At 37.4% G+C, this 27,346-nt stretch overlaps 1 protein-coding gene across 3 annotated transcripts; it reads left to right on the forward strand.

The window, feature by feature from the left end:
* Positions 1-8,321: 8,321 nt before the first annotated feature.
* LRIF1 (ligand dependent nuclear receptor interacting factor 1) lies at positions 8,322-25,962 on the forward strand. 3 transcript variants are annotated; one of them, XM_008264700.5, is made up of 4 exons: positions 8,322-8,773; positions 20,991-22,497; positions 23,630-23,896; positions 24,750-25,962. In XM_008264700.5, the coding sequence occupies exons 1-4, from the start codon at positions 8,706-8,708 to the stop codon at positions 25,179-25,181; spliced, it is 2,274 nt and encodes a 757-aa protein (XP_008262922.1). In that variant the 5' UTR covers positions 8,322-8,705; the 3' UTR covers positions 25,182-25,962. The 3 variants fall into 3 exon arrangements, with proteins under 3 accessions (XP_008262922.1, XP_008262928.1, XP_008262930.1); XM_008264706.5 differs by having other exon boundaries at positions 20,999-22,497; XM_008264708.5 differs by lacking the exon at positions 20,991-22,497.
* Positions 25,963-27,346: the final 1,384 nt, after the last annotated feature.

Raw genomic sequence — 27,346 nt, forward strand, 5'->3', positions numbered from 1 at the left:
ATTCATTTTTCCAAGTATATCTTTTTTCTATTCTATTATTATAGACATGACTATATTAATAAAGGTTTGTCTTATCTTATTTTTTATTTTTTTATAATGTAGTTTTGTCTTTCTCTTTGTGTCTTACATTAGATAGGGAAATTCCTTCTGTAGCATACAAAGTATTGCATTCTATTTTCTTAAATTTTTATTTATTTTACTTGAAATGTGGAGAGACAATGAGATATCACCCATCCAACGTTTCACCCCATAAATGCCCACAACCTCCAGGGTGGGGCCAAGCCAAGCCAGGAGCTGGGAACTCAATTTTGGTCTCCCATACAGGCAGGGATGCAACCACCTGAGCCATCAGTTGTTACCTCCCAGGGTACACATTAGCAGGAATCTAAACTGGAAGAAGAGGCAGGACTCAATCTCAGGACTCTAATATTGGATACAGGTGTCCTAGGAGGTGTCTTAACTGCTATGCCAAATTCCTGCCCCTACATTCTAACTTTGTTCTTTTGATGATTAAGACCCTTATTCAAGTTTGTTTGCTGAGTGCTGTTTTATAACTGTATCACTTTATCTTTTAGCTGACAAGATTTACATTATAATATGCTTTGATTTCCTTTTGGTCTCACAGTCATCCCACTCTCCATGCTGTATGGTCCAGAACATCACTGTGCATTAACACTTCCTATAATAGTGGGAATGCTCCTTTTAATGCATTGTTGAAAACAATAATCCCATATAGCTTTTGAGCACTTGAAATGTAAAAAATTGAGCTGATAATTTTCACTAACTTAAATAGCTAAATATGAATAGTCCCTAAAATACTGGCAGGCTCAAGTGTAGAATGTGAGTAATGGCTTATTATGAAAACATTTTACATGTCTTGAACCTCCTTCTCCTAAAGCAACAATAAAATATATCAAGATTTCTCTAAAATTTTTGGTTTTTCAAAAATTTGAGAGGCATAAAGAACATAACACATACAAGCACACACACACACACACACACACACAGAGAGAGAGAGAGAGAAGGGAAGAGAGAGAGACCCACATCCACTGGTTCACCCTCCATGATTCCCCAAATGCCCATAATGATTGCATAGATCTGCCAGAGCTGGGTACCAGGGACTCAATCTAGATCTCTCATGTAGTTAACAGGCATCCAATTATTTAAGCAATCATATACCACTTCCCAAGGCCTGCATCAGCGGAAATCTAAAATTAAGAGTAGGAACTGGATCCAGGCATCCCAGTATGGGACATGGACATTTAAACCTTAGAATCTAGGCCAAAAACCTACCCGTCTATCAATATCCTGATGACTACTTCCTACTGCTCTTGGACCATCTCTTGAATTTGTGTCTCCTAATTGCTTCCTTCAAAAGTGCTTAAAAAGAATCATTTTATTGTAAATTTCATGAAACCATGTATTTTAAAATACTCTCATATTTGAATAACAATTGGTTGAAGCCAAATAATCGGCCGATTTTTAAAACTAGAGGTCTTTTGCTTTAATATATTAAAACAAACTGCTTCAAATTTTAACTGAAAAGTGATCCCTGTTAGGAATTTGGAAAACATTATGCTGAGTGAAATAAGCCAATCCCAAAGGGACAAATCCCATATGTTCTCCCTGATCGGTGACAACTAACTGAGCACCAAAAAGGAAACCTGTTAAAGTGAAATGAACACTAGGAGAAACGGTGACTTGATCAGCCCTCACCCTGACTGTTGATGAGCAGCTTAATACGTTATCCATCTTAGTATTTTCTTTGTTTGTTCTACTTAATACTTTTGGTTGAATACTGTAATCAATACACAATTCTTCTTAAGTGCTGAAACTTAACTGAAAAGTGATCGCTGTTAAATATAAGAGTGGGAATAAGAGAGGGAAGAGATGTGCAATTCGGGACATGCTCAAGCTGACTTACCTCAAACGGTAGAGTTAGAAACATACCAGGGGATTCCAATTCAATCCCATCAAGGTGGCATGTACCAATGCCATCTCACTAGTCCCGGTGATCAATTTCTGTTCACAATTGCTCATAATGATAGGACTAAGAACCAAAGGGATCACATAAACAAGAATAGTGTCTGCAAATACTAGCTGACAGAATCAAAAAGGGAGAGAATGATCCAACATGGGAAGTGAGATACACAGCAGACCCATAGAATGGCAGATGTCCTAAACAGCACTCTGGCCTCAGAATCAGCCCTTAAGGCATGCGGATCCGGCTGAAATGCCCATGAGAGTATTTCAGGCATGGAAAGCCAAGACACTCTGGGGAAAAAAAAAAAAAAACCTAAATTAAAGATCTCTGCGAGTGAGATCCCAGTGGAAAGAACAGGTCATCAAAGAAGGAGGTACCTTTCTCTGAAGGGAGGAGAGAACTTCCACTTTGATCATGGCCTTGTCTAAATATGATCAGAGTCAGTGAACTCAGGGGGCTTCCATAGCCTTGGCAGCTCATGACAAGAGCCTAGGGTGATTACTGAGGCCATAAACAAGAGTGTCAATTTGTTAAGTCAACAACAGGAGTCACTGTGCACTTACTCCTCATGTAGGATCTCTGTCCTTAGTGTGCTGTACATTGAGATTTAATGCTATAACTAGTACTCAAACAGTATTTTTCACTTTATGTTTCTGTGTGGGAGCAAACTGTTGAAATCTTTACTTAATGTAGGCTAAACTGATCTTCTGTATATAAAGAGAAACGAAAATGAATCTTGATGTGAATGGAAGGGGAGAGGGAGTGGGAAAGGGGAGGGTTGCGGGTGAGAGGGACGTTATGGGGGGGAAGCCATTGTAATCCATAAGCTGTACTTTGGAAATTTATATTCATTAAATAAAAGTTAAAAAACACTGCTTCATTATCTTCTTTCTAACATTGCTACTAAGAATTACGGTGTGTCTGATTATTATCCCTTTCTAGGTGATATGCTGTTTTTGTCTGAAATATTACAATTTGTTTTTGCTTTTATATTATTTTAAAGATTTATTTTATTTGTGTATTTGAAAGGCAGAGCGAGAGCGAGAGCGAGAGAGAGAGAGAGAGTCTATCCATTGATTCATTCCACAAATGGCCACAATAGCCAGGTCTGGCTCAGGTCTAAGTGAGGAGTCAAGAATTCTAGCCTGGTCTCCCACATGCATGGCAGTGGGTACCATCATCTGCTGCCTTCCTAAGCACACATTAGCATGAAGTTGGATCACAAGTGGAGCAGCTGAGTCTCAAACCAGCACACTGATATGGGATGCCAGCATCCTAAGTGACAACCTGATATGAGTTGCCTGCTCCGTGCTTTCATATTGTTAACTTTCACCATACTTAACCTAAGCATGAGTTTTCTTTATCTTTCCAATTTGGCAGCATCACAGCCCCTTAAACTAAGTGTTTTTTTTTTTTTTTACTTTCTTTATCTCTGAGAATTTTTTTTCTGTTATTTGAGTGTTCCATATTTTTTTCTGGAATTTCTACTACCAAGACATCATTTTATTTTTTGCCTTTTTTATTTTTTGCCTTATTTTTAATATTCCCTATCTTTATATTCATTTTCACTGCCTTTTGGAATAGTTCTTCAAAAAGATCTTTCCATGACTAATTCATTCTTTGTCTTCATATCTTGCTTATCCACTATATATTCTATTTCATTAAAAACTTTTCATATTTGTGATTGTTTTTGCTTCAGATACTTGAATACCATCCTATTTTTTTTTAACAAATGGCCTATAACTTAAATCATTTACTTCATCTAACCCAATTATTCTGCTTCACATGGTATATGTTATTCAGTGTTTTGTTTTTCTTTCTAGAGTAACTGTACTCAATAAGCCTACTTGTTTTGGCCTATCAGCTCACAGTTACTCTCTCTCTCTCTCTCTCTCTCTCTTTTTTTTTTTTTAACAGGCAGAGTGGACAGTGAGAGAGAGAGAGACAGAGAGAAAGGTCTTCCTTTTTTTGGCGTTGGTTCACCCCACAATGGCTGCCGCGGCCGGCGCATCGCGGTGATCCAAAGCCAGGAGCCAGGTGCTTTTCCTGGTCTCCCATGTGGGTGCAGGGCCCAAGCACTTGGGCCATCCTCCTCTGCACTCCCGGGCCATAGCAGAGAGCTGACCTGGAAGAGGGGCAACCGGGACAGAATCCGGTGCCCCGACTGGGACTAGAACCCGGTGTGCCGGCGCTGCAAGGTGGAGGATTAGCCTATTGAGCCACGGCACCGGCCTCAGAGTTTCTCTTGAGGGTAACCCCTACCCTGCCTTAAAACATGTTAGAGAAAGGAAGTAATTTAAGCCTTAGCCTGCCTTACTCAATGAATTTAGAAGACAATGTAAATGTGCTAAGGATACCAAAGAACCGTTGCTGTTTATGCCAACTGAATTCCACTTCACAAGGAAATTTCCCTGGTTAAGTTTTAAATATAAATTTTGGGCAAGATTGCATTGAGATAAGGCATGTACCTATTTGGAATGCACTATCCCTGACAGTTTTTTTGGATGGGTAGAAGAAAATAAGGAAGGATAGCAGTTGGATCTCAGCATCTTTAATATAATGGAATGTGTTTTTCTTCTGGAAATAGAAAAACACTAATGATGGAAAACGTGTGGTGAATGGAAAAGAGCCTGAAGTTTTGTTTTGAACATATTTCATTTAAAATATCCAAATAGTTCTCAATAATTCATCTTGACATCAATGTACAGATCTAAGAGAAGAAATAATGGGGATATAAATTTGAGTTGCATAGACAGTAAAGTATACAAAATTTACAATCAGAAAATCTATATTTGAATTCTGGCTCCACTACTCACAAATATGACCTCTGGAAAACTATCTACTCTCTCTGGGTAGTTTATTCATATGTATGAGTTCTTTACTAGTTGTTAGGAGTAATTGACTTAATGTATTAAAACACAAAGGACAGTGTCTGGAAGTATTACATACGAGATTGTTAGAGCAATGGTGTGTATAGACAGTAGTTTAGGCCAAGAGAATGGATGCAGTTCTTAGAGAAACAGTGAAGTTTGAAAAAATAAGATCAGTGAGGAACTCTAATTCAATGACTAAAAAGGGAAGACTAAATAATCAAAAGAGACTGAGGAGTTATAAACAAAATGGCAGGAGGGACTCATAAAACTAGACTATCCAGGGCATCAGGAGTGAGGAAATAATGGTGCTGAGAAAATATTTTGAATGAGTGTGCGATAAATAGCATCAATTGCAATAAACAGTGTTTGAGTGGTTCAAGGAGCGCAAGATATGCTTTGATGTATGTCTAAGAACTGCCTTTAGGAATGAAGGTTTTATTTTCCCAGCTGCTGGGAGTGCTGCCAACAAACATGCCTCAGCTATCAGCTTCCTTGAAAATTGCCCTGGCTAAAGACATCTTGTTGCATAAGATCATAAAGCTTTCCTTGGCAAAGGCTGCAACTATTTGCTGATTATCATGGAGCATCAAGGCTAATCCTTCTCACCCCACTGGTGAAAACTTTACTTCTTTCTTAGTTTGGAGTTCCATGTGGAACAGTCTAACGCCTTTGTTGAGACTGGGCATCACAGCTTAACTTCTCCCTCTGTCTAAATTTGCTTCCTTTCTTTTCTTTCCCTGGATATCTATCTCTAATAAACTTCCTGCATACCAAAAATCTATCCTAAGAGTCCGCTTCCAAAGGGACCCAAACTGATACTAATATTTCTTTATAGAATCTGGTGATGGGTAAGATGAGAAACTAGACTGCAAAAGGTAAGACAAGAATTGTGACAAAATGGAACAAGGAAGAATGGGAAATTCTTTCAAGTAATTTTGTTTTCACAGATAGGATATCCCAGACTGAGCATTATTGCCCACCACTCTGCTCCCTCTTTAGTATGGGAGATATTTGACTGAACGATAAGCAATACTTGTAGATGTGGATTCTGTATAGTTGAAGCTAACCTTTAACACAGAGTGAATAAGTTAGAAAGTCTTGTTTCATGTGAACGTATTTGGAAGGTCTTTAATCAGCATTACTTCATTAAGGAGTTAGGAGAATGTAACTTGCATTTTTAAAGACCCAAAATCTTTAAATTGGCTATTTTGGTGTCATCACCCTATATTTGAACAGTGTGAACCGATTTACATGGAAACTCCCATACCTGATAGAAATGGACCTTCAAAAGCACTCCTCTCACACCTAATCCAGGTAAAGCTGAACAAGAATTTTTATCCATTCACCATCCCGAAGCCATTTTTCAGATAGCGACTTAACAGCAGGAATTAAGAGGCTTCTGAATAGCAGGCTCATAGAATCACAATTGCTTTAAATAGCACTCTGACCTCAGAATCAGTCCTTAAGTCATTCTGGTCTGCATACAGTCCTACAGACTTACCTCTAAGGGTACAGCCTAAAAACTTGGCATGGGACACCAAACCCATAAAAATAGGTAGCATAAATACCACCTTAACTGTTAAAATGATGATATTAAATGTTAAATCAACATACAGGTAGGTTTAAGTGTAAAAGTGATCATATAAATAACATAAAGTGCCTGGTAATAAAAATAGAATTAAAAAGGAAGGAAAGTCCAATATGGGAAGCAGTCCACACAGCAGACTCCTAGAATGACATTCACCATAAATATCACTCTGACATCAGAACCAGCCCTTAAGGCTTTCTGGTCTGGCAGAAAGGCCTGTGAGAGCATTTCAGGGATGAAAAGCCATGACTCTGTGGCAAAAATATCCTACACGGAGGATCTCTGTGGAAAGCAAGGGTCATGTACTCAAGAATGTACTCTTCTCTAAAGGGAGAACATCCACTTTGCTTATGCCCATGTCCAAATACCAATGGAGTCACAAAAGGCTTCCATAGCCTTGGTAGCCCATGGCAGGAACCTCGGGTGATCACTGACGTCATTAATGAGTGTTAATTATTCAAGGAACAACAGAAGTCACTGTGCACTTACACCCCATGTAGTACCTCCATCCTTAATGAGTTGTACTATGAGAATCAACTGCAAATTTTGTTCCCAAACTGTACTCATATGTCATGTGTGTGTGTGGGTGCAAACTGTTGAAATCTGTGCTTAACATGGAGTTGGTCCTCTGTATATAAAATCAAACTAAAAATAAGTGTTTCAGGCATGGAAAGCCAAGACAGTGTGGCAAAAAAAAAAAAAAAAATGTCTTACATGAAGGACCTCAGTGGGTGAGACTCTATTGGAAAGAAGTGGACATCACACTTTTCAATGAAGGAAGGAGAGAACTTCCACTCTGCTTATGGCTTTGTCTAAATACTGACAGAGTTTGTGGATTCAAAAGGCTTCCATAGCCTAGGCAGCTCAAGAGCATCAGGTGATCACTGCCGTCACACTTAAGAATGTTAATTGTTAACAACAGGAGTCACTGTGCACTAACTCCCCATGCATGACTCTATCCTCAAAGAGCTATATGATGTCTAAGTTCCCACAAAGGATGCTTCATTCTTGGGTACTTCTTTAAAGGTAATTAAGTTTCAAAAAAAAAAAAAGTGAAATTAACTTCAAGATGCAATGACTTTGAATAGCCCTTGTCTCCTCTGGTGAGGAACAGTATTTTTTTGTTTTCCCTGCAAAGTGTGGAACTCTTTGAATAGAGTTGATCTTCTGTGTATAAAGTTAATTGAAGATGGATTTTAGTGGAGAATGGGGCTGGGAATAGGAGAGGGAGGAAGAGAAGGAGTGGGCGTGTGGGTTGGGGGAATGGGTATGCTGGGAGGAAACACTATATTCCTAAAGTTCTATTTATGAAATGTACGGTTTGTATTCCTTAAATAAAAGGTTTCTTTGGATGGGGGAGACAAAAAGAGATACTTTTGAAAATGTTTTCCCTATACATAAAAACAAAGTAGCTAAAAAAGTTTACCTAGAGAACGAAACTTTTAGAGAATTCGGGAATTAAGTGTATGACACTAAGTTTTGACTGAGACAAGAATGTTGGGGTAGAAGCAAGGGTTAACAGACTTCGAAGCAAAGCTTCAAAAAGAGGAACAAGGGACATTCAGAGACTGGCGATAATGTATCACTATCAACAAGCATACGACGACTGCAAAACAGCCCGCTGCCGTTCCTTAAGGCTGTGGTGGAGCAGGAACATTACACCAGCGGCGAACACAACGGCAGAAAATTTACTACTGACCCCGGAAGCATTTTATTTCGCGTAGGTGTTTGAAGAACTTTCTTTCGCGATTCGTTCCTTGATCCGGAAGAAGAGAGCAATATCACTTGCGATTGGGTCGTCCTAGGAGGGCGGAGCTCCCGCGAGCCAGTCACGTTGGCGACCGGACGTGACGACAGCGGAAGGCTCTCTCCGCTCGAAGCTCGGTGGGCGGGGTCGGCAGAGCTAAGCGGGCGGCAGTCTTCTCCCCTGAGTCAGCCTTGCTGGGGGCGGCGCCATGAGGGGCACGCCTCTCGCGCCCGCTCCGGCTGGCTCGGGAGCGCTGTCAGCGGCTCGGGGGGGCGGAGCCTAGGGCAGACTCGCAGCGCCGAGCGCGCGCCGTCACCGCCGGGAGTCTTCCGGCTTCTGGGTGGATTCGCATCCTCTCAAGAGGCTGTGGTCGCCCTCCGTTTCTCGTGGAACCCTCTCTGCCAGGCAACTTCTTGAGCCCAACATTCTCGCTCTAGTTCTCGCCCTTCCGAGAACCTCGGCCCCACACGCCCCCATTTCCCTGGATGCGCTGCCCCCTCCCACCCCTCAAAAATGTCCAATAATCTCCGGAGGGTCGTGCTCAAACCCGCTGAGGAGAATTCAGGCAACGCCTCACATTGGTAAGTACCGCGTCCGAAACCGCCGCACGCCCGCCGCGTCTCCTAGCAGGACGTGAGGCGGCCTCCGTTTCCTGACGCTCCGCGGTGGCGAGAGGAGTCGGGCCCCCAGGGTGCGCCACCCCGGCGGGACGCCCGGCGTTAGAGTCCTCGGCGCGGGCGCCTCTCGGAAGCGCAAAACCTCCTCCGAGTCTGACGCAGTCGCAGGACTCCGGCGTCTCAAGTTTCATAGGCGGACCGAGTAGATCTCCACGGGAGCGGAAAACCAACATGGCCGGCCGACGCCGCCTTTTTTTTTTTTTTTTTTTTTTTCCTCCAAATGACCAAAACCTTCTGGAAGATTCTCGTGCGTAGGCAGAAAAACACGCAGGAATCGGCGCGACTTAGTACAAGCCTGGTGGCGCTGGACCTTCAAAGAAAGTAGCCACGTTTTTCTAGCGCTAGTGAGCAAAGACGTTAAGATTGAAGAGAAATGTTCTAGAAAAGGGGAAGTGAATATTTTAAAATTTCTAGTAGCCTTCTATCGAAGAGAGAAGAGTGGAAACATAAATTCTTGTGTGGAGGTAGCCCTGTCGAACAGCAGGTGTAATGAGAGTGCCAGCTCATTGGAAGGCTCCATAGAGGAACTTGTGTTTGACGGAAGGCGATCCCAGTATTACGTAGAAAGACAACTTTTCTTACAAATTTATAAAATCGGTTATCAGTACCTGGAGAATTTTTCCAACAGCTTGAATTAATCAAGATGAAGTAAAGTATTAGCGGAGGCAGAGTATTTTGTATTCTTAATGGTCAGTGGACGTTTTTATAGGTGTTGAGAGAACTGTTAATGGGTCTGCAGAAAGAAATGAATAGAACATGGAAATTCAAGATGCGAAACTTAGGAGATTTGTGTTTGAAGAAAATCAGGCTACTCAAGTTAACCCTAGTTTTGCCAGGTATTTGTGAGGGGAAAAAATTGCCAGTCTAAATAATAGCGCCTAAAGATATTTTTAAGGATTAAAAGAATGAATACGTATAAAGCACTTCGTGCGGAAAAAGGACTATTTCAGTGTTAGCTATTAATACTGTAAGTGCACAATTTTAGTTCCGTACGCATTTTAGCTCAGGAAGTAGATTTTCTTTAATTACCAATAGATAGAAAACCTGATTGCCTAAAGAAGTAATTGGCGATTCTTCAGAAGAATGCACGGTGTTATAAAAGGAAAGGATCACTAATAGCAGTGTGCTAAAACAATACTGAAGAACCCACAAGAGAGAACCATTGAATTGCAAATCGTGCAAAAAGCCAGCTTTTGTGTTCATGTTTTTGGTTTTTGTATGTTTTTTTTTTTTTTTTTTTATTGTGATGAAGTTTGGGGGAAGAGGCAGAGATAGTGCACTGCATAAAAACGAAGGGTAGAGTTTTGGGGGTCGTTTAATTTTTCCTTTTTTTAAAATATTGTGATGAAGTTTTGGGGGAAGAGGCAAAGATAGTGCGATGTATAAAAACGAAGGGTAGGATTTTTGGGGGGAGTTTAATTTTTCCTACCTTGTTTTACTCTGCGTATTTGATGACATGTAACAATGTGATTCACAGGTGATTAGTTTTAGGATTGTGTTCTTTCCCACTGTCATAAATAAGATGAGCTATAATGAAGGTATTTATGGGTACTTTAACTCTTACACAGTTGGTGGTGCGTTTGGTTATTTTGGGATACTTTAAAAATGACTAATTGAATTATGTTTTGGTTACATTCATAGTCCCTTCAAGTTCATTAAGTCATTTATTCATGCATTGTTTTCATGATCTATAACTCATTGATTCATGCGTTGTAACTCATTGATTCTTGCGTTGTTGGTTATCTTTAAGGGCATTTATTTCTTTAAATCACTGAAGTTTTACTTCATGTATTTGGAATATTTACCAGATACCTTTCTGAAGCTGCTTCACGTTTTCGTTATTGGGTGCATCTTTGGGTCTGATCAGTTTTGTAAATAACAACCTGTATGACCTCCTAATATAGTTTTGTAAATAGTGTGATTAAGGGCATCTCTTTTATTTTATTGAAAACTTTTTTTCTTATTTTGCTTAATACTTTTGATGGTACTAAATGATTTACTTTCTTTATAACTGAAAGTGACTAATATATAGAATGTTTATTATTTGAAGTATCAGATTCATCAGCATAAAATCTAATCCTCAAAAAAATGAAAAATCTGGAAGATAATTGTGGTAGTATGCATTTGGTTTATTTAGAATTACATTGAGTGCTTTCTGTGTACATGATAGACTGCTATATAGGGAGATTGAAGAGTGGGATATGGGATATTCCCATGACAGACTTTATGATAGTGGGTTAGGGGTTAAGCTGCTACTTGTGATGCCGGCATCCCATATCGGAGTGCAGTTTGAGTCCCAGCTGCTCTGCTTCCAGAACAGCTTCCTACTAACGTGCTTGGGAAAGCAGCAGAAGATGGCCCAAGTACTTGGGACCCTGCAAGTTGTGTGGGAGACCATGATGAAATTTCTGGTTGCTGACTTTGGCTTGGCCCAGACCTGGCTGTTGAGGCCATTTGGGAGTGAACCAGCGGATTAAAGATCTCTGTCTCTTTCTCTTTCTTGCTGTGCCTTTCAAATAAATCAATCGATCTTTTTTAAAATTAGGTCAAGCCTTACAATGAGGAGTGATGTTTTATTTATGAAAACATTGTGCCACAAGGTGCTGTGAGGGCATGTAAGAAGGGAGTTGCAGGAAAGGTCTCAGGAACAGCTGTTGGGAAACAAGTTATCCGGTTAAAGGTGACTGTAGGATATATCCAAGCAGAGGGGATTAGTAAATAAAGCACAAGTATAGTTTATTAATAATTGGTATTTATTGCTTGAATCTGTAGTACAAGCAGTATAAGTAGATGGCTTTTTTTTTGACAGAATTATAGACAGAGAGAGACAGAGAAAGGTCTTCCTTCTGATGGTTCACTCCCCAAATGGCTGCTATGGCTGGCGCTGTGCCAATCTGAGGCCAGGAGCCAGGTGCTTCTTCCTGGTCTTCCATGAGGGTGCAGGAGCCCAAACACTTGGGCCATCCTCCACTGCCCTCCCGGGCCACAGCAGAGAGCTGGACTGGAAGAGGAGCAACTGGGACTAGAACCTGGTGCCTATATAGGATGCAGGTGCGGCAGGCAGAGGATTAACCAAGTAAGCCACGGTGCCGGCCCCCAGGTAGATGGCTCTTAAGGGTTTGGCTTGCCTTGCTAAAGAGATTAAACTTTATCTATTAGAGTTTGTTGAGAGGATTTTTAAGAAAAAGACTGACATGGTCAGATGGGCATTTTAGGTAAGTGATGGCACTGTGGGTTTGTGGATATAAGATACACATAAAAGGTTTCTATTTCATATGTCTTTTCAGAGATTTGAGGGCCTGAACTAGCTGGTGTATAGGTTGGATTCAGAGAAATACGTAAAGAGAAAATGGCTAGACCTTGTTAGTGAATTTGCAAGAAAGATAAGTTATGCCAGCTTTCTGGGGTGTGAGGTATTAGAAAGTTAATTGAAATGAAGAAGCAATCCGATATTTGAATCTGAAACTTAGGGTTAGAGTTGAAAATAGAGATTTAGCACTCATTAGCTTAGAGGTATTATAATAAAAGCCAGTGATTATACATCCCACAGAAATATTTATTAGCATGTCTTTTGAGTGGTAGTTGTTTTCTATCCTTTCTTAACCCTTTATTTTCAAAGCTAAATTCGGTATGCCTGATTAGGGTGTTTGGTTTGGTTAGAAGGTTGTCAGTTTGGTGTGTATTTAGCTGTATACAATGTAAATTTTTGTATCTATAGTTTTGTGATTTGTGTGAGTGTGTATGAGAGAAATGCACATAGCATATAGGCTAAATGAAATCTGTTACTAATCTCAGTTTATGCATTTGAATTATTTGAGCCCTGTTTTTGTGTGGCTGTACTAAAGTAAACACAAAATGTGGGTAAGATTGCTAAAGAGGAGCCTGTGAATAAGTTGTTTTATATTTTTTAAACCTTTGTTTTTTCGATACAAAATGGAAATGGCAATATCCACCTTACTGGGTGACTAAGTAGAGTTTGAGTTAGTGAACTGTTACATATCCCCTATTATATGTCTAATATATAGTATATATTATTGTATAAATTACTATGTACTTATGTTAATATATGTATATAAAGTTAAATCATAAGTATTATGATTGAAAAGGGTTTTGTAGTACTGAAAAATATTTTGCAAAAATACCAACAAAATTTTCACATGCCTCCAAAGTTTTTACCTTTTCATTTCTAATATGTGAATACTGTGTGTCAATATTAGGATAGTTAAACATGTCAGAAATTACTTGTTGTTATTAGTATATTACTGAAGTTCTCATTATATTTTCCAAAGACCTTCCTTGAGTCATTTCCTTATTCTTGGGGACCAATTGCTTGTTTTAATGGAAGGTGATAATATCATACTCTCAGGCAGTTATTTTCTTTTCTTTTCATAGCATGCCCTATTTTTCCCATATAACAAATGAAGAAATTTAAAGAGGTTTTTAAAGAATTTAAAGAGGTTTTAAAGGATTTAAAGAGGTTAAGGAAATTTTTCAAAATCATTGAGTGGAAGAGCCAGGACTAAAAGCTCATATTTATAATATATTCCTCTTGTTTCTGTTAAAATAATAAAATTATTATTTTTCCAGTAAGCGTGCAATCTTTATGGTATATTCTTTTCTTTTTTGAAGTCTTAGATTATGTTAATTTTTCTAGTTGGTTCAAAATAATGAGCATGTTGATGATTCTTTTTATGTGACCATACAAAAAGCATGGGATGCAGATTTGGATGCAGATGGTATTGGACAGCAGACTATAGGCTTTAAAAAAAAAAAAAAAACTTTGTGGGGTTTTTGTTAGTTGTTCTCTTAAGTGGAAGGTTGCCACAGATCTAAAAAAAAAATGAGTATTTGATTCAAGGAGTATGTGTTTCATTCTGATTTGTCATTCTGATTAACTTTTATATTTGTTTAATTTTTAGAACTCATCCCTTTTTGTTGCCAGAAAACTATGGATAATTTTTATTATCATTGCCTATAGGATTTAATTGAACCAACATTGTTGTAATGTTGAATTGCTGTATTAGATGCAGAGGCTGTATATATGAATAGATTAACTTACCTGTAAGGAATTTGTGGTCTCTGGCAGATTATGTGAATCTCTACTGATATAGTCACATGTAAGAAGGTATATTTTCCTTCTCCTTTTAGAGGAGAAATAGAGAAGAGGAGTGGAAAAAACAGTGATTATATTTGCAAATAGTTCGTACAATATTCACAAAGATTTTTTGGCAAAGCAGAAATATAGAGGCCATGTAATGTAATATGTAAAGTTTCAGAAGTCTGTAATTTGTTTGAATACCATGTCAATAAAAACATTGTTAATTCTACACAAATAACTACAAAGGCATGGAGTCTTCTGTGTTGAACCCTCTGATTTGTTAGGGAGATGTTACTGGCAAATGAAATACATAAGTAAACTAAGGGAGACTAAACAATAGGAAGCATTGATAGAGTTCACTTGAAATAGCAATGGGAAAGAACTGCATCATTTCTTGTGTAAGATTTTTGAAGATCTACTCTTCTTAGTATTAGAGGAACAATTGCAAAATAAACTATATAATCTTTCACTTTAAGGACTTTCAGTCTACTGGCAAAAATACTTTTTTTAAAAAAATTAATAGATCAAAGGCAATAAAGAAGTCATTATGCATAACTCCCAGCTGTAGTGGCACCAGTGGGATTGCTTTAGGGATTCCAAGTTGGAATAAATTAATGTGAGTTTAAATGAAAGGCACATCTTTTATAGAGAAGATGGAATTTGAGCATCATTTTATATTGTTGAAGGAAAATGCTTTAATTAAATAATGCACATGTCATATTCCTGAATAACAAAGGAAACTTATAAGAACAGAGAGTTCATGTTGAGAAGTTACAGGTGATACTGTTGGAGCTAGATTGTAGATGATTTCTTTCTTTCTTTTTTTTTTTTTTTTTTTCTTAAAGCCTTATTTATTTGAAAGGCAGAGAGAGAGACAGAGCTTCCCATTCACTGGTTCACTTTGCAAAATGCCCACAACAGCAGGGCTGGGGAGAGGCAGAAGCCAGGAGCCAGAACTCAAACTAGGTCTCCCATGTAGGTGGGAGGGACCCAAGTACTAAAGCTATCACTTTCTGCCCACCATGCTTAACATTAGCAGGAACCTGGAATTGGAAGCAGAGCTGGGACTTGAATCCAGGCACTCCAGCATGGGATGCAGGCATCCCAGGCATTGTCCTAACTGCCTCACCAAACACCCAACTACTATTGATAATTTTCACATCCAACTGAATTGCCAGTGATGAATATTGAAACTTTTGGCAAGGAGGCAACAGGATGAAGACATGCCTGAGATAATTCCAAGTCAACAGTAGCTGCAATCAGAAAAATCAGTTTACATCAGAGTGAAACATAAGTGCTAGATATAAGGTGATGAGGGCTAAACTAGATGGTGGAAGTCACAGTGGTTAAAAAAAGTATAGGCAAGTTCTGTTGAAAAAAATTTAGACTTGGTGATTCAGTGTACATTTATTGAATTTTTACCTTTTGTAAGTATGTATACAAGATGCTGCAGTGAATGTAAAGTTCAAAAGTGGTATAAAAATAAGAGATGACTAGATGGTTTGAGACATATGTAAGTGGGAAAATAGTAATGCCACATGGTTGGAAAGTAGGATAGAGCTAGTTTTCAATAAAGGTTAACTTGTTGAAGTTAAAACGTGAAAATGCTTGGTAAAACATCACAGAAACGTAACTGAAGTTAATATTGGGATATGGTAACCTCTAATAAATCAAAGATAACACTGTAGGGGTCATTATTGCAAAGGAGATAGCTGAGGAAAATAGTTGAACCCATCCTAATTTTATGCTCTCTAAGGAAGACTGTCTTGAAGTATGAAAAGTAGGTCAATAACTGTACTTTGAGGGAATAGTCATAGTTGGATACTTATGTAAAAAATTGTAAAAGGAAGCATTAAGAAAGTCAAAAGATGGGGCAGGTGTTTGGTTTGGCAGTTAAGATGCCCATATCACCTATTGGAGTGCTTGGGTTCGGGTCCTGGCTCTTGCTCAAATAAGTGGGTCCTTGTCACTGTGTGGGACACTTGGATACTGGCTTCAGATTGGCTCAGCCCCTGTATGCATTTGGGGAGAGAACCAGCATATGGGAGATAAGGCTCATTCATATTCATTCTCTCTCTCCCTCCCTTTCCCTTTTCCTCTTCCTCTCTCTCTGTCTCTTTCCCTGTCTGCTTTTCAAACGAATAATTTTTTGAAAGTGGAAAGAAACCAAGATAGTTCATAGTAGACACCATGAAAGGGAAGAGGTTCATTATGAAGGGATCATGCAGCAGAGAGCATGCAGAGAATGAAGGTAAAGGTTAACTTGAGAACATATCTGATAATCTTTGAGAATGAGATTTTAGGGGGACTGCGAAAGACAGTGGAATCATCAAGACAGTTTTCTGGAATGTCAGTTCTTAATTCTGACTTATTAACACCATCTACCAACTTCCTGTTACTGAACTTGGCACCTAGCCCACAATCTTCTAATTCTGCGTGACTTCAACATCTATATAGATAATTTCTCTGTCATCTGGTCTTTCAGTACAAAGACCTTTTTTTCCAGTGATCTTACTCTCCAGTCAAAGTCATCCACTTAACATAGTCTTTGTGATCAGATGAAATTGATGCATTTATGAAATTACTGATTCTCGCTTATTTAAATACTAGCACAACAAATACTTGTTTTTCAATTTTAATGTATCTGAGAGACAAAGAGTGAGCTTCCACATAGTGTCACATCTAAATGTCCTCAAGAGCCAGGGCTTGGCAAGGTCAAACCCAGAAGCTAGGAACTTATTCTAGGTCTCCCATGTGGGTGGCAGGGACTCAACTACTGAACCGCTGCTTGCACTCTCAGTGGGTACACATTAACAGGAGGCTGTAATCGGGGTCAGATGCAAGCATGCCAACTGGTGTCTTAAATGCTAGGCCAAATGCCCATCCCAGTGACTATTCAGGATTTTCATCTGACCCTCCTGTCTAATAATCCCTTTTTTTCTCTCTCTTAGCCTTTTATTCTCTGGTTTTTCTCTCCTCCAACTGTAGATTCCATGTTTCCTCATGTTAATAGCTCATCAATGCCTTAAATTGTTTTTCTCTTGATTTTTATTGTACCCTTTTGAAGCCATCCCATCCCTGGATGAACTCAGGGCCTGTTAAGAGAAGGAAAATTTCACAAACACATACTTTGGTACCGCTATAACTTCATATCACTTCCTGTCTCTCTGAGCCATCAGTACTACCTGGCAACACTAATATTTTCTGTGATTAACTTATCCTTTGACAAAGATTGTTTCAAAGCTTTGATTCCCCTCAGAGTTATGTTTTTTCTTATTCTTAGCACATGATGTCCTTTTTCACAAAATAAAAGCCATTAAAGCATAATTAGAATTTTCTGACATCAAAGCTTTAAGCTTGCCTGCAAGCACATCTAACCTTTCTTCCTTTAAGATTCAGTCCCTCCACCTGTCTTCTGTGTCCCATTTCCTACTTCCCATTGAATGTGCCTCTTTTCTCCTTCATTACCAATTTCTTCCTCATAACTGGCTCACATGAGTATTTACATATGCTCCAGTTCATCTAACCTTAAAAAATGAAATTAAATAGAAAAAGACCCTTCTTTGACTGTATTTCTTCTCTGGATACTTACCATTCTTTCTCTTTTAATTCTCATTCCACTTGGCCTCTCAGAAACTTTTAACAAAATTATCCAGGTTTCTTCCAGTTCTTTCTTCTTTTGTCTTCATTGCATCAGAAGCAATGGTTTTCTTTCTACTTCTCTAATGATATTGGGAAGTCACTGAAATGTTTTAAGCAGGGAAGCACCATCTTTAGTGTGCTGAATGAACCAAAAGGGAGAGGGTCTCACAAAGGAAAGCAGACCAGTTATGAAACTACTGTAGTAAACCAGAGATGGTATTTGCTTGTATTAGAGGTGATAATTGATTTGGAAAGATTTGAACAGATCAAAGGAAATTTGAGAGGTAATATTAACAGTTTTCTATGGATTAGATAGATGGAGTGAGAAAGCAGGATTTACCTGCTGTGGCTTAGACAACTGCGATAGTTGATCCCATGTACCAAAGAATAAAATCCTGGAGTAGGAGGAATTTTGGATGTTAGGCTGGGCAGAGATATTCTGCACATGTTGAATCTTAGGAACCTTTGAGATTCTGAATGGAAATGTGGAGGGAGAAGTTGGATAAAACACGACTGAATCTCAAAGCAGCTGCAGGTAGAAATACTGGAATGGTTCATATGCAAGTGGCAATTTAACTGAAGTCATTCATGTAAAGGAAACTATTTAGGGAAAAAGTTCTAAGCTTTGGGTATTGCACTTGAAGATTGATTCAGATAGAGTAAGTTGGCAAAGAAGAATGAAAATGTCCTATTTAGCAGTTCTAGGGAAGAGAATTAGAGGTTCTGGGCTTTGCTGTAAATGAGGAGCCAGCAAACATTTTCTGTAAAGGGCCATTTAGCAAAAAATTTTGGCTTTGTGATTGCTATGACCTCTGCTGTAGGTATTCAATTCTGCCATCATGGTATAAAAGTAACCCTGTACAAAAAATTAAAAAATGAATGTGACTATGTGCTCATAAAACTATAAATACTGAAAATATAATTTCCTGTAGTAAATCATTATTATTTTGATTTTTTCAAACCATTTAAAATATAAAATCCATTCTGAGTTTGTGGGCTGCTCCAAGATAAAGAGGGCCATTTTTAGGTTACTGACATTTTTAGCCTTACTCAGCCTTGGTATCTGAACCATGACAGATACTCAGTACATTTTTACATAGTGAATTAATGTTAAATAATTTATCCTTATTTGTGCTTTTAGAGGGGATAGGGCTGTGATGGAGGTGGGTTTCTTCTCTTCAAACCCTCTTAGGAAGAATTGATACTTGGAGGGGATGGATCATGTTTTTCTTTATAATTTAACTTTCAGTTTACTAAAAGGTAGCATAACATTTTGATAAACTATCCAGTTTCAGAACAGTGTTAAATTTCTAAGGATGCAGTGATGTTATTGATTGCAGAAAGGTAAAACTAAGTTCTAGCATTTCCTAGAATACATAGACTTTCGGGCATTGATTTTTTATTAATAACTGAGGATTTTAAGAACATCCCTGTGGAGAGTAAAACAAATATCTACACTTTTGAGAATCCTTATTTTCATTATTATTTGCCCTTGAAATTTTTTCTTTATTTAATCTTACTGATTTAAGAGCATAGTGATTCTGTGGAACATGGACTCTACTCAGATTGCTAGAATTTAGCATGAGAGATGGCCTGTAGACAAGAAAACAAGCATATTGATACATGAAGATGATCTGTGATATGTAACATGAAGGAAATTAACAGTTATAACATTACAGAATAATTATAAAGGAGGGGCAGGGATAGTTAAGATATTCAGATAATGTTACCTCAGGAAGTTATCATTTATGCTGAGACTTGAGTCATATAAAGAGTTCGATGGAGAAGTACCTGGATAGAGTGATAGCATGTGTGATGGCAGTGAATCCCATGAGTGTTAGATATTCTCCAGGGATTGAAAGATGTTTTAGGTGTAAATAACTGAAGATGTCTACATTCAGGTAGTCCTCAAATAGTTGGCCTTACAGAGATTAAAATATCCTGTTTTTTTTTTTTCTAAAAAATATGACAGTCTATACAAAAAATAGCTCATATGCATTGAGATTAAAACTGGCTAGGTCAGGGCCAGCGCTGTGGCACAGCAGGTTAAAGCCCTGACCGGAAGCACCGGCATCCCATATGGTCACTGGTTCTAGTCCCGGCTGCTCCACATCCGATCCAGCTGTCTGCTATGGCCTGGGAAAGCAGTGGAAGATGGCCCAACTCCTTGGGCCCCTGTACCCACATGAGAGATCAGGAAGAAGCTCCTGGCTCCTGGCTTCAAATTGGTGAAGCTCTGGCTTTTGTGGCCATCTGGGGAGTGAACCAGCGGATGGAAGACCTTTCTCTCTGTTTCTACCACTCTCTGTAACTCTGTCTTTCAAATAAATGAAAATAATCTTAAAAAAAAAAAAAAAACTGGCTAGGTTAAAACAAATGATTTCCAGTCTATTCTACTTTCCTTGAAAATTACTAAGCTCAAAGTGCCATGTATAGATAAATAATTGATAATAAACTAATGTAAATAATTGTTATACTAAAGACTATTTAGCATCAAACCTCAAATGTGCTGAAACAGTAATCAAAGTAGAAAATGGTTCCTTCATGAATAACTCAGTTAAGACTACAGTACAAAAATCCCAAATTCTCAAGTTTCACTGTAAGATGTCTTAAGAATAAAAAAGAAAGTTTACAGTAGAAATTGTGTGAATCATTGTCAGGTAGAAAAAGGTCTTGAAAGCCAAAAAGAGTGACAGAAATAGAATGAGAGTAGTATAGGAATCCTGATTAGGGTAAAGGAAGAGGGCCAGACAAAATAACTCAAGAAAAGGAGAGCACATTAGTAGTTTAAGGATGTCTAGTCTAGTAGCATTATTTTACATGGGGTTAAAACTTTAGACGTCTCTGCTTTTAGTTTTGGGAATATATGGTGGTATTCATTTTATTTTTAAATTTTTTATTGACATACACAAGTATTTAGAAGGGTGCAAGGTGATGTTCGATTTATGCATATATTATCTAGTGATCATATTAGAGTAATTAGCATATCTGTCACCTCAAACAGTTTATTTCATTGGGAAGAGAACCTTAAAAATCTTCTTGCTATTCTGAAATATAAATACATTGTTAACTGTGGTCACCTTGCTGTGCAATAGAACTTCAAAACTTGTTCTTCCTATCTCACTTCTAGATAGATGTTATTTTTTTTTTACCTATTTCTTACTCGTGAGAGGATCTAAATCAAAACTAACTATACTTGTGTCTTTTATTGTCTCTCCTTCTTTAAAACCTTTGTTTTTTCAATATTTTTAAAAACTTAAAATAGGAAATTATATACTTGTATAATTTTATATTTTAAAATACTTGCAATGATTTGTTTTTGAATAAAATGTATATACCATGTAGTATGTTGTGTTTATTTACTCATAATCTTCTTTTAAGTGTTTCAGGCTGCATGTACCAAGTAGTTCAGACGATTGGCTTGGATGGAAAAAATCTTCTGCAGTTACTTCCAATTCCTAATTCTTCTGGAAATTCTATACCACTAGTTCAATCTTCAGTCATGTCTGATGGTTTAAAGGGGAACACAGGAAAACCAGTTCAAGTTACTTTTCAGACTCAGATTTCCAGCTCTTCCAAAAGTGCATCAGTTCAATTGCCCATTTTTCAGCCAGCCAGTTCTTCAAACTATTTTCTTACAAGAAAAGTAGATACAGCAGAAAAAGGTAGAGTTACTACTGTGAGAACTGAAAGTTTTACTTCATCAGCTTCTAAAGTTAAGAGACATGGTATAAAAATGGATGGACTTACCATGCAAACATTTGCTGTTCCTCCGTCCTCAACACAAAGTGGTTCATCTTACATTGTAGTCAATACCCAGAGTCTTCCAGTGACTGTGAAATCTCCAATTTTGCCTTCTGGGCATCATTTACAGATTCCAGCCCATGCTGAAGTGAAATCTGTACCAGCATCATCATTGCCTCCTTCAGTTCAACAAAAGATACTTGCAAGTGCAACCACAAGTACCTCGGGAGCAATGGAGGCCTCCCAAATACCAACTGTTATTTATGTATCGCCTGTCAATACAGTGAAAAATGTAGTTACCAAGACTTTTCAGAATATTTACCCAAAACCTGTTACAGAAATAGCAAAGCCAGTGATACTAAATACCACACCAGTTCCAACGAATGTTGCTACAGAGACGCAGTTAAAAGGTGGTCAGCATTCTCAAGCTGCTCCAGTGAAATGGATTTTTCAAGAAAATCTACAGCCTTATACTCCAGCTCTTACTCCTGTTAAATCTTCAAATAATGTGGCTTCAAAGATTCTAAAAACTTTTGTAGACAGGAAAAGTTTGAATGATACTATAAATATGCCACCATTGAGTACCTTCAGTCCTAGTGGGACACAATCCATAAGTATGCCTATTAAAGATAATGCTTTGGTTATGTTTAATGGGAAAGTCTATCTATTGGCTAAGAAGGGTACAGATGTTCTGCCATCACAGATTGACCAACAGAATTCTATTTCTCCTGATATTCCACTAAGAAAAGATGTATCACGGGTAGTGAGTTCAAGTCCAGTAACAGAAATATCCAGAGAGGTTTTAAATATTATTCTGGCTAAAAGTAAATCTTGCCAGATGGAGACAAAATCATTTTCAAATACCTACCTTGCTTCCTTGGCCAATCTAAGGGCAGAGAAGAATAAAAATATGGAGAAATCATCTCTCTCTACCACAGAGCCACATAGTATGAATCAATCCAGTAACTACCTAAAACAGAGTAAGACTTTATTCACAAAGCCAGTCTTTCCAGATGGACTTAGTACAGGACAAAATGCCCCCAGAAAAGGAAATACCATCCAGTGCATAGAGAAAATAAGTTCCTCTGTTGATGCAACAACTGTTACTTCACAACAGTGTGTGTTCAGAGACCAAGAACCAAAGGTAATTTTCCCATGTCAGGGTATTTATATCTATATATATATAGCAAATTTTTCTTTCTTAGTTCTCAAAGTTATCTATGATGCTTCTGCCCCACCCCATTTCATTGCACACACGAATGCTTAATTAAGTCAAAGATTTCATCTGAGTAAATATTTGAGAAGAAACAATTGGGAGAATCAAAGCATATATTTCTGTTGAATCATTTGGTATGCCAAATCTTTTAAAAAAACAAATCACAGAGCCAAAAGGTTTAGAAGAATTGGGGGAGGGTAATGTGATTTCAAAGCTTAGTAAAATTTGTGTGTGCATGTGTATATTTGCATACATATGTACACATACATACATATTTGCATCTAATTGCCTGCTTTTAGTAAGTGAATATGGATATAGGAGAGATTTTTTGTGTGTGTGATGGTAGTAGAAAGATTCTTAGAAAATTTTTTAGGTAGACTGGAAAGGGTAGGACAGGGCTAGTCAGTACCTTTTAGTCATCTGTGGAAATAGGCTTTTATCAACATTTTGGGCTGGTGGGATTTTTTGTTTTGTTTTGTTTTGGTAGAAAAGTTACTTTTTTCCTCCTTTAGCCCTTCTTTCTGACTCTTCACCCAATTACCCAACATACCCTTCTATGCTAGTTAAGTGTTTATGTGCTCATTAAATGTATGTACCCACCTTTTCCTTGCATACTTAGACATATACATAACAATATTAGCATCTCTCCCTTTCAGTTACAGAATTCTTTGAAGTACAGAGATGTAAGGAGGTAAATTCTGATTGTTAAGTACTAAGTTGATTAAAGGTGTGAGGTTTTTCCCGAAGACTACAATTTCTAATATTACATAGATTATTTTTAAGTTGTCATTAGCTTGTTTTTACATTTCAGTTGCATGAGAATTGACTACTTGGAACCTTTCTAGTGCAACCAACTAAATGTGAAGTTGTAAGGAAATATTTTATTTGTACTCAGTCAGTTTCTCAAGTGTGCAGGATAAGGCAATGATAATGCAAACCAGCCATTTAGGATTTTCAAGTGTGGTATATTCTCGTGTAAGATTAGATAATCAGTTGTTTGCCTGATAAAATAACTTGAGTACTTAACAGTTCTGTTTGTATTTTCTTGTCCTAATTCCAGATCCAGAATGAGATGGCATCGACATTAGAAAAAGGTACTCAAGAAAGAAATGAAAAGAAGGATCCTCAAGGAAGAAGTAAGGCATCTTATCTGAAGAGTGATGCTGAATTTAAAAAGATATTTGGTCTCACCAAAGATTTGAGAGTACGCCTTACTCGAATTCCTGACCATTTGGGTTGTGGAGAAAGTTTTGATTCCTTTAGCAGTTTAGTGAAGAGTAGTACTTTGAAAGAGACAGAGCTTATGGTGAAAGAAGAAAGAAAACAGGTAATAAATTTTAAATTCTTTTTGGTAGGTACTATAAAATACATGGTTATATTAATTTTTGGTTTTTAGCCCTATATATTATATGAATTATGGTTGTTAACCAGATTTGTAGAAATATGTGCAATATCAAAATCATTTTAATAAGAATCCTGTATATATATATATATATATATATATACAGTTGAAATGCATCCCCACGTTTTTATTCACCTAGTGTTTATTTTTCTGTTGTAATGTTATAAGAAAATGGCCCTACCTTTTTAACTAGTTACCCTACCTTGAAGACTTTAGATTAAAGGAAATAATGCAAATACAGTATAATATATAAACATGAAGATGCTAATTACAATATTACTCTTATTACAAATAATTCAAGCAACCTCTTAATAGTCAGTAATGCTGAAAAGAAATGTTCCTATGTCTACTGTCATTCTACTTATAAATATATCATTATTATCTAATACTCTGAACTTCAGAGCAGCCTTTCCAGTCTAACCCTTCCCAGTGAAGATCTTCCATGTGTTACTAATTACAAAGGAAAATAAATAATTAAATCAATAGTATTTTTTGACTGGATCATAAGTGATGTTGTTTTGGTGGTAGGTCAGAATGGCTTCTAATACTTGATGGAAGCAGTAAAATAAAAATGAAGCGATTTATTCTCAGTATAATTAGGCTATTGCTATTCATACTGATACCATACAGTGGGAAACATTTCTTTTTGCTATGCTTTTCATTGAATTGACTTTCATTGCTAAGTATTTCTATCTGCAAACACTGTTAAATTTGAGAGTTCATTGTTTATATGGTAATAACATTTTGCTTTTCTTTTGGAATCGTAACATTGCAACAGAGTTTTGATAAGAAAAGGAAAGCGAAAACCCCTAAGAAGATGGATCGCACAAAGAGAAGAAAAACTAAGAATGCTAGTACCACAGTTATCAATGGGGGAACCAGTGCCACCAGTTCCCAGTTCAGTATTTTATCAGCTTCAGATGTATCACAGCATAGCATTGTCACAAGCCACAGCAAAACCAGAGAAGAAAAGAAAACTGAGACAGAGCACTGTACCCACGAGAAGCAGGAGAAAGTTGCATTGCATTCCAATGCAGTTTTTGAACAAGGTCATTCCTTTAATAAAAATTATACTGAAGATATTTTCCCAGCGACACCACCAGAATTAGAAGAAACCATTCGAGATGAAAAAATAAGAAGACTTAAGCAGGTGCTGAAAGAGAAAGAAGCAGCTCTTGACGAAATGCGTAAAAAGATGCAACAAAAATAAAATGTCCTATACTTAAAGACTTCAGTGAAATAACTGTTTTTTTTTTTTTTAAGATGCTATTGGCTGAAATACAGTAGTCCCTCCATATTCACAGGGAATATGTTCCAAGACCCCCAGTGGATGACTGAAACTATGGATAGTATTGAATCCTATATATACAATCACTGGGGTCCCATCACAGTTAACCTGATAGCTGAGATGGCTGCTGTGTGACTCATGGGTGGAAACTGTATATCGTGTTGATATGCTGGACTAGGGGAGATTTTTCATCACACTAAGGATAGCTTGCAATTTAAATTTATGAACTGTTTGTTTTTAACTTTTTGGACCATGGTTAACCATGAGTAACAAACTGCAGAGAGTGCAGGGGGGGCTACTGTAAGTAACTTTTAGATGCATTCCAAAAGTATCTTTGAATATGAAATTTTTTTCTTCATCAGATTATAACATTGTATTTAAGGAATACAGAAAAGGGTGATTCACATATGACTTGTGAATAATCTACATGAGGTATCTGAACCTTTGTCCTAGATACCTTTTTTTGGAAGGAAAAGTTTTATATTTTTCTATTATTTTAACTTGAATTTCCCAGGTTTAAATATTTGTGCAAGGTTTTTTGTTGTATCTTTAGCTAAATTGCTCAGGTGTTACTACAACAATAAATAATTAGTGAAATTCCACAACCCAAAAAAGAAAATTGGTTCTAAACTTGACTTTCCTAATGAGTTTGTATATGCACTTGCTTGATCTCTTTACCCATAAAATGTTACCTTCTGCTTGCCGTTGTTGTTGCTATTTTTTATTTCATGAAAGAAAATGCACTACAACATTATTTGAATATTTGCACATTTCTCAACAGTGAAAGACATTTTTGTAACTTTACGAGGTAATTTTATATAATCCAAATAGAACATATATGGAATTCAGGCTATTTGATATATTGTTTACTTAATGTGATCTTAGGCAAATGCTGCTGCTGTTGCTCCTGCTTTGAAGTAAGTGTACATTTTAATAACATTTAATAACAAAATGCAGACCTGATCAGTGTTCACATTTAATACCTTTTAAATTGTAAAGCATTTTTTTAATTGAGAGACATTTTTCTGTCTGATTAATTTTTGATTTGGGAGAGTTGGGAGTGGTATGGGGATAAGGATTAAGAATGCGGAGGAGGAAAAGATTATAAGAGGGTGATTAACATCCCTGGAGGCTTAAAAAAAAAGTGCACAGTGCAACAAAAAAAGAGTAAATCACAAAATATTGAAAAGGAGTGAAACAAATGTAACAGATTTATTAAGATTCAATTCAACATAAGATAAAATGCACCCTCTACGAGTGGTTTACAAGCATCAGCACTCTTAATTTCAGACCATTTTCACCAACCTCCAAACTCCATACTCATTAGCGGGTGTTCTCCATTCCCTAATTTCCACCCTAGGAAACCATTGATATATTTTTCTATCCATAGTGTTGCCTGTTGTTAACATTTCATCTATGTGAAGCCATAGAGTATTATTTCTTTTGTGATTGGTTTATTTCATTTAGCCAGATGGTTCCAAAGTTTATCCGTGTGGCAGCATGTGTCATTATCTGTTGCTGACTAATATTTCACTATATGGATATACAGTCATCTTTCCTTATCCTTAAGGGATTGGTTTTGGAACCCAAAGGATCCCAAAATGGTCAGAGGTTCAGATCCCAAAAATAAAGTGTCATAATATTTGTGTATAGCCTATACACATCATATTGTGTATGTTAACTCATTCCTCATGTACTTAGTACAATGAAAATGCTGTATAGATAGTTGTTTATTGTGTTCACAATATTGAAAAAAGCCTGTACATGTTCATTACAATGCAAATTGTTTTTTAGTATTTTCAATTGTGTTTGTAGACTCCACAAATGTGAAACCCACAAATACACATTGCCGACTTACTACACCTTATTTATTCATTCATCTCTTAGGGACATTTTGGTGATTGACACTTTGGGCTGCTAAAATAATGTTGCTATTAATGTTATGTGGACATTTGTTTTCATTTTTCTGGAGTATACATCTAGGAGTTTAATTACTAGATCCTACAGTAACTCTGGATTAATATTTTGAGGGACTGCCAAACTATTCCTGTGAGGTTTTGTTGTCCCTACTCCAGTAAAACATCTTG

Source organism: Oryctolagus cuniculus, chromosome 7, assembly GCF_051225735.1.
Source record: "Oryctolagus cuniculus isolate XC-2025 breed Fujian yellow rabbit chromosome 7, ASM5122573v1, whole genome shotgun sequence".
Lineage (NCBI taxonomy): Eukaryota > Metazoa > Chordata > Mammalia > Lagomorpha > Leporidae > Oryctolagus > Oryctolagus cuniculus.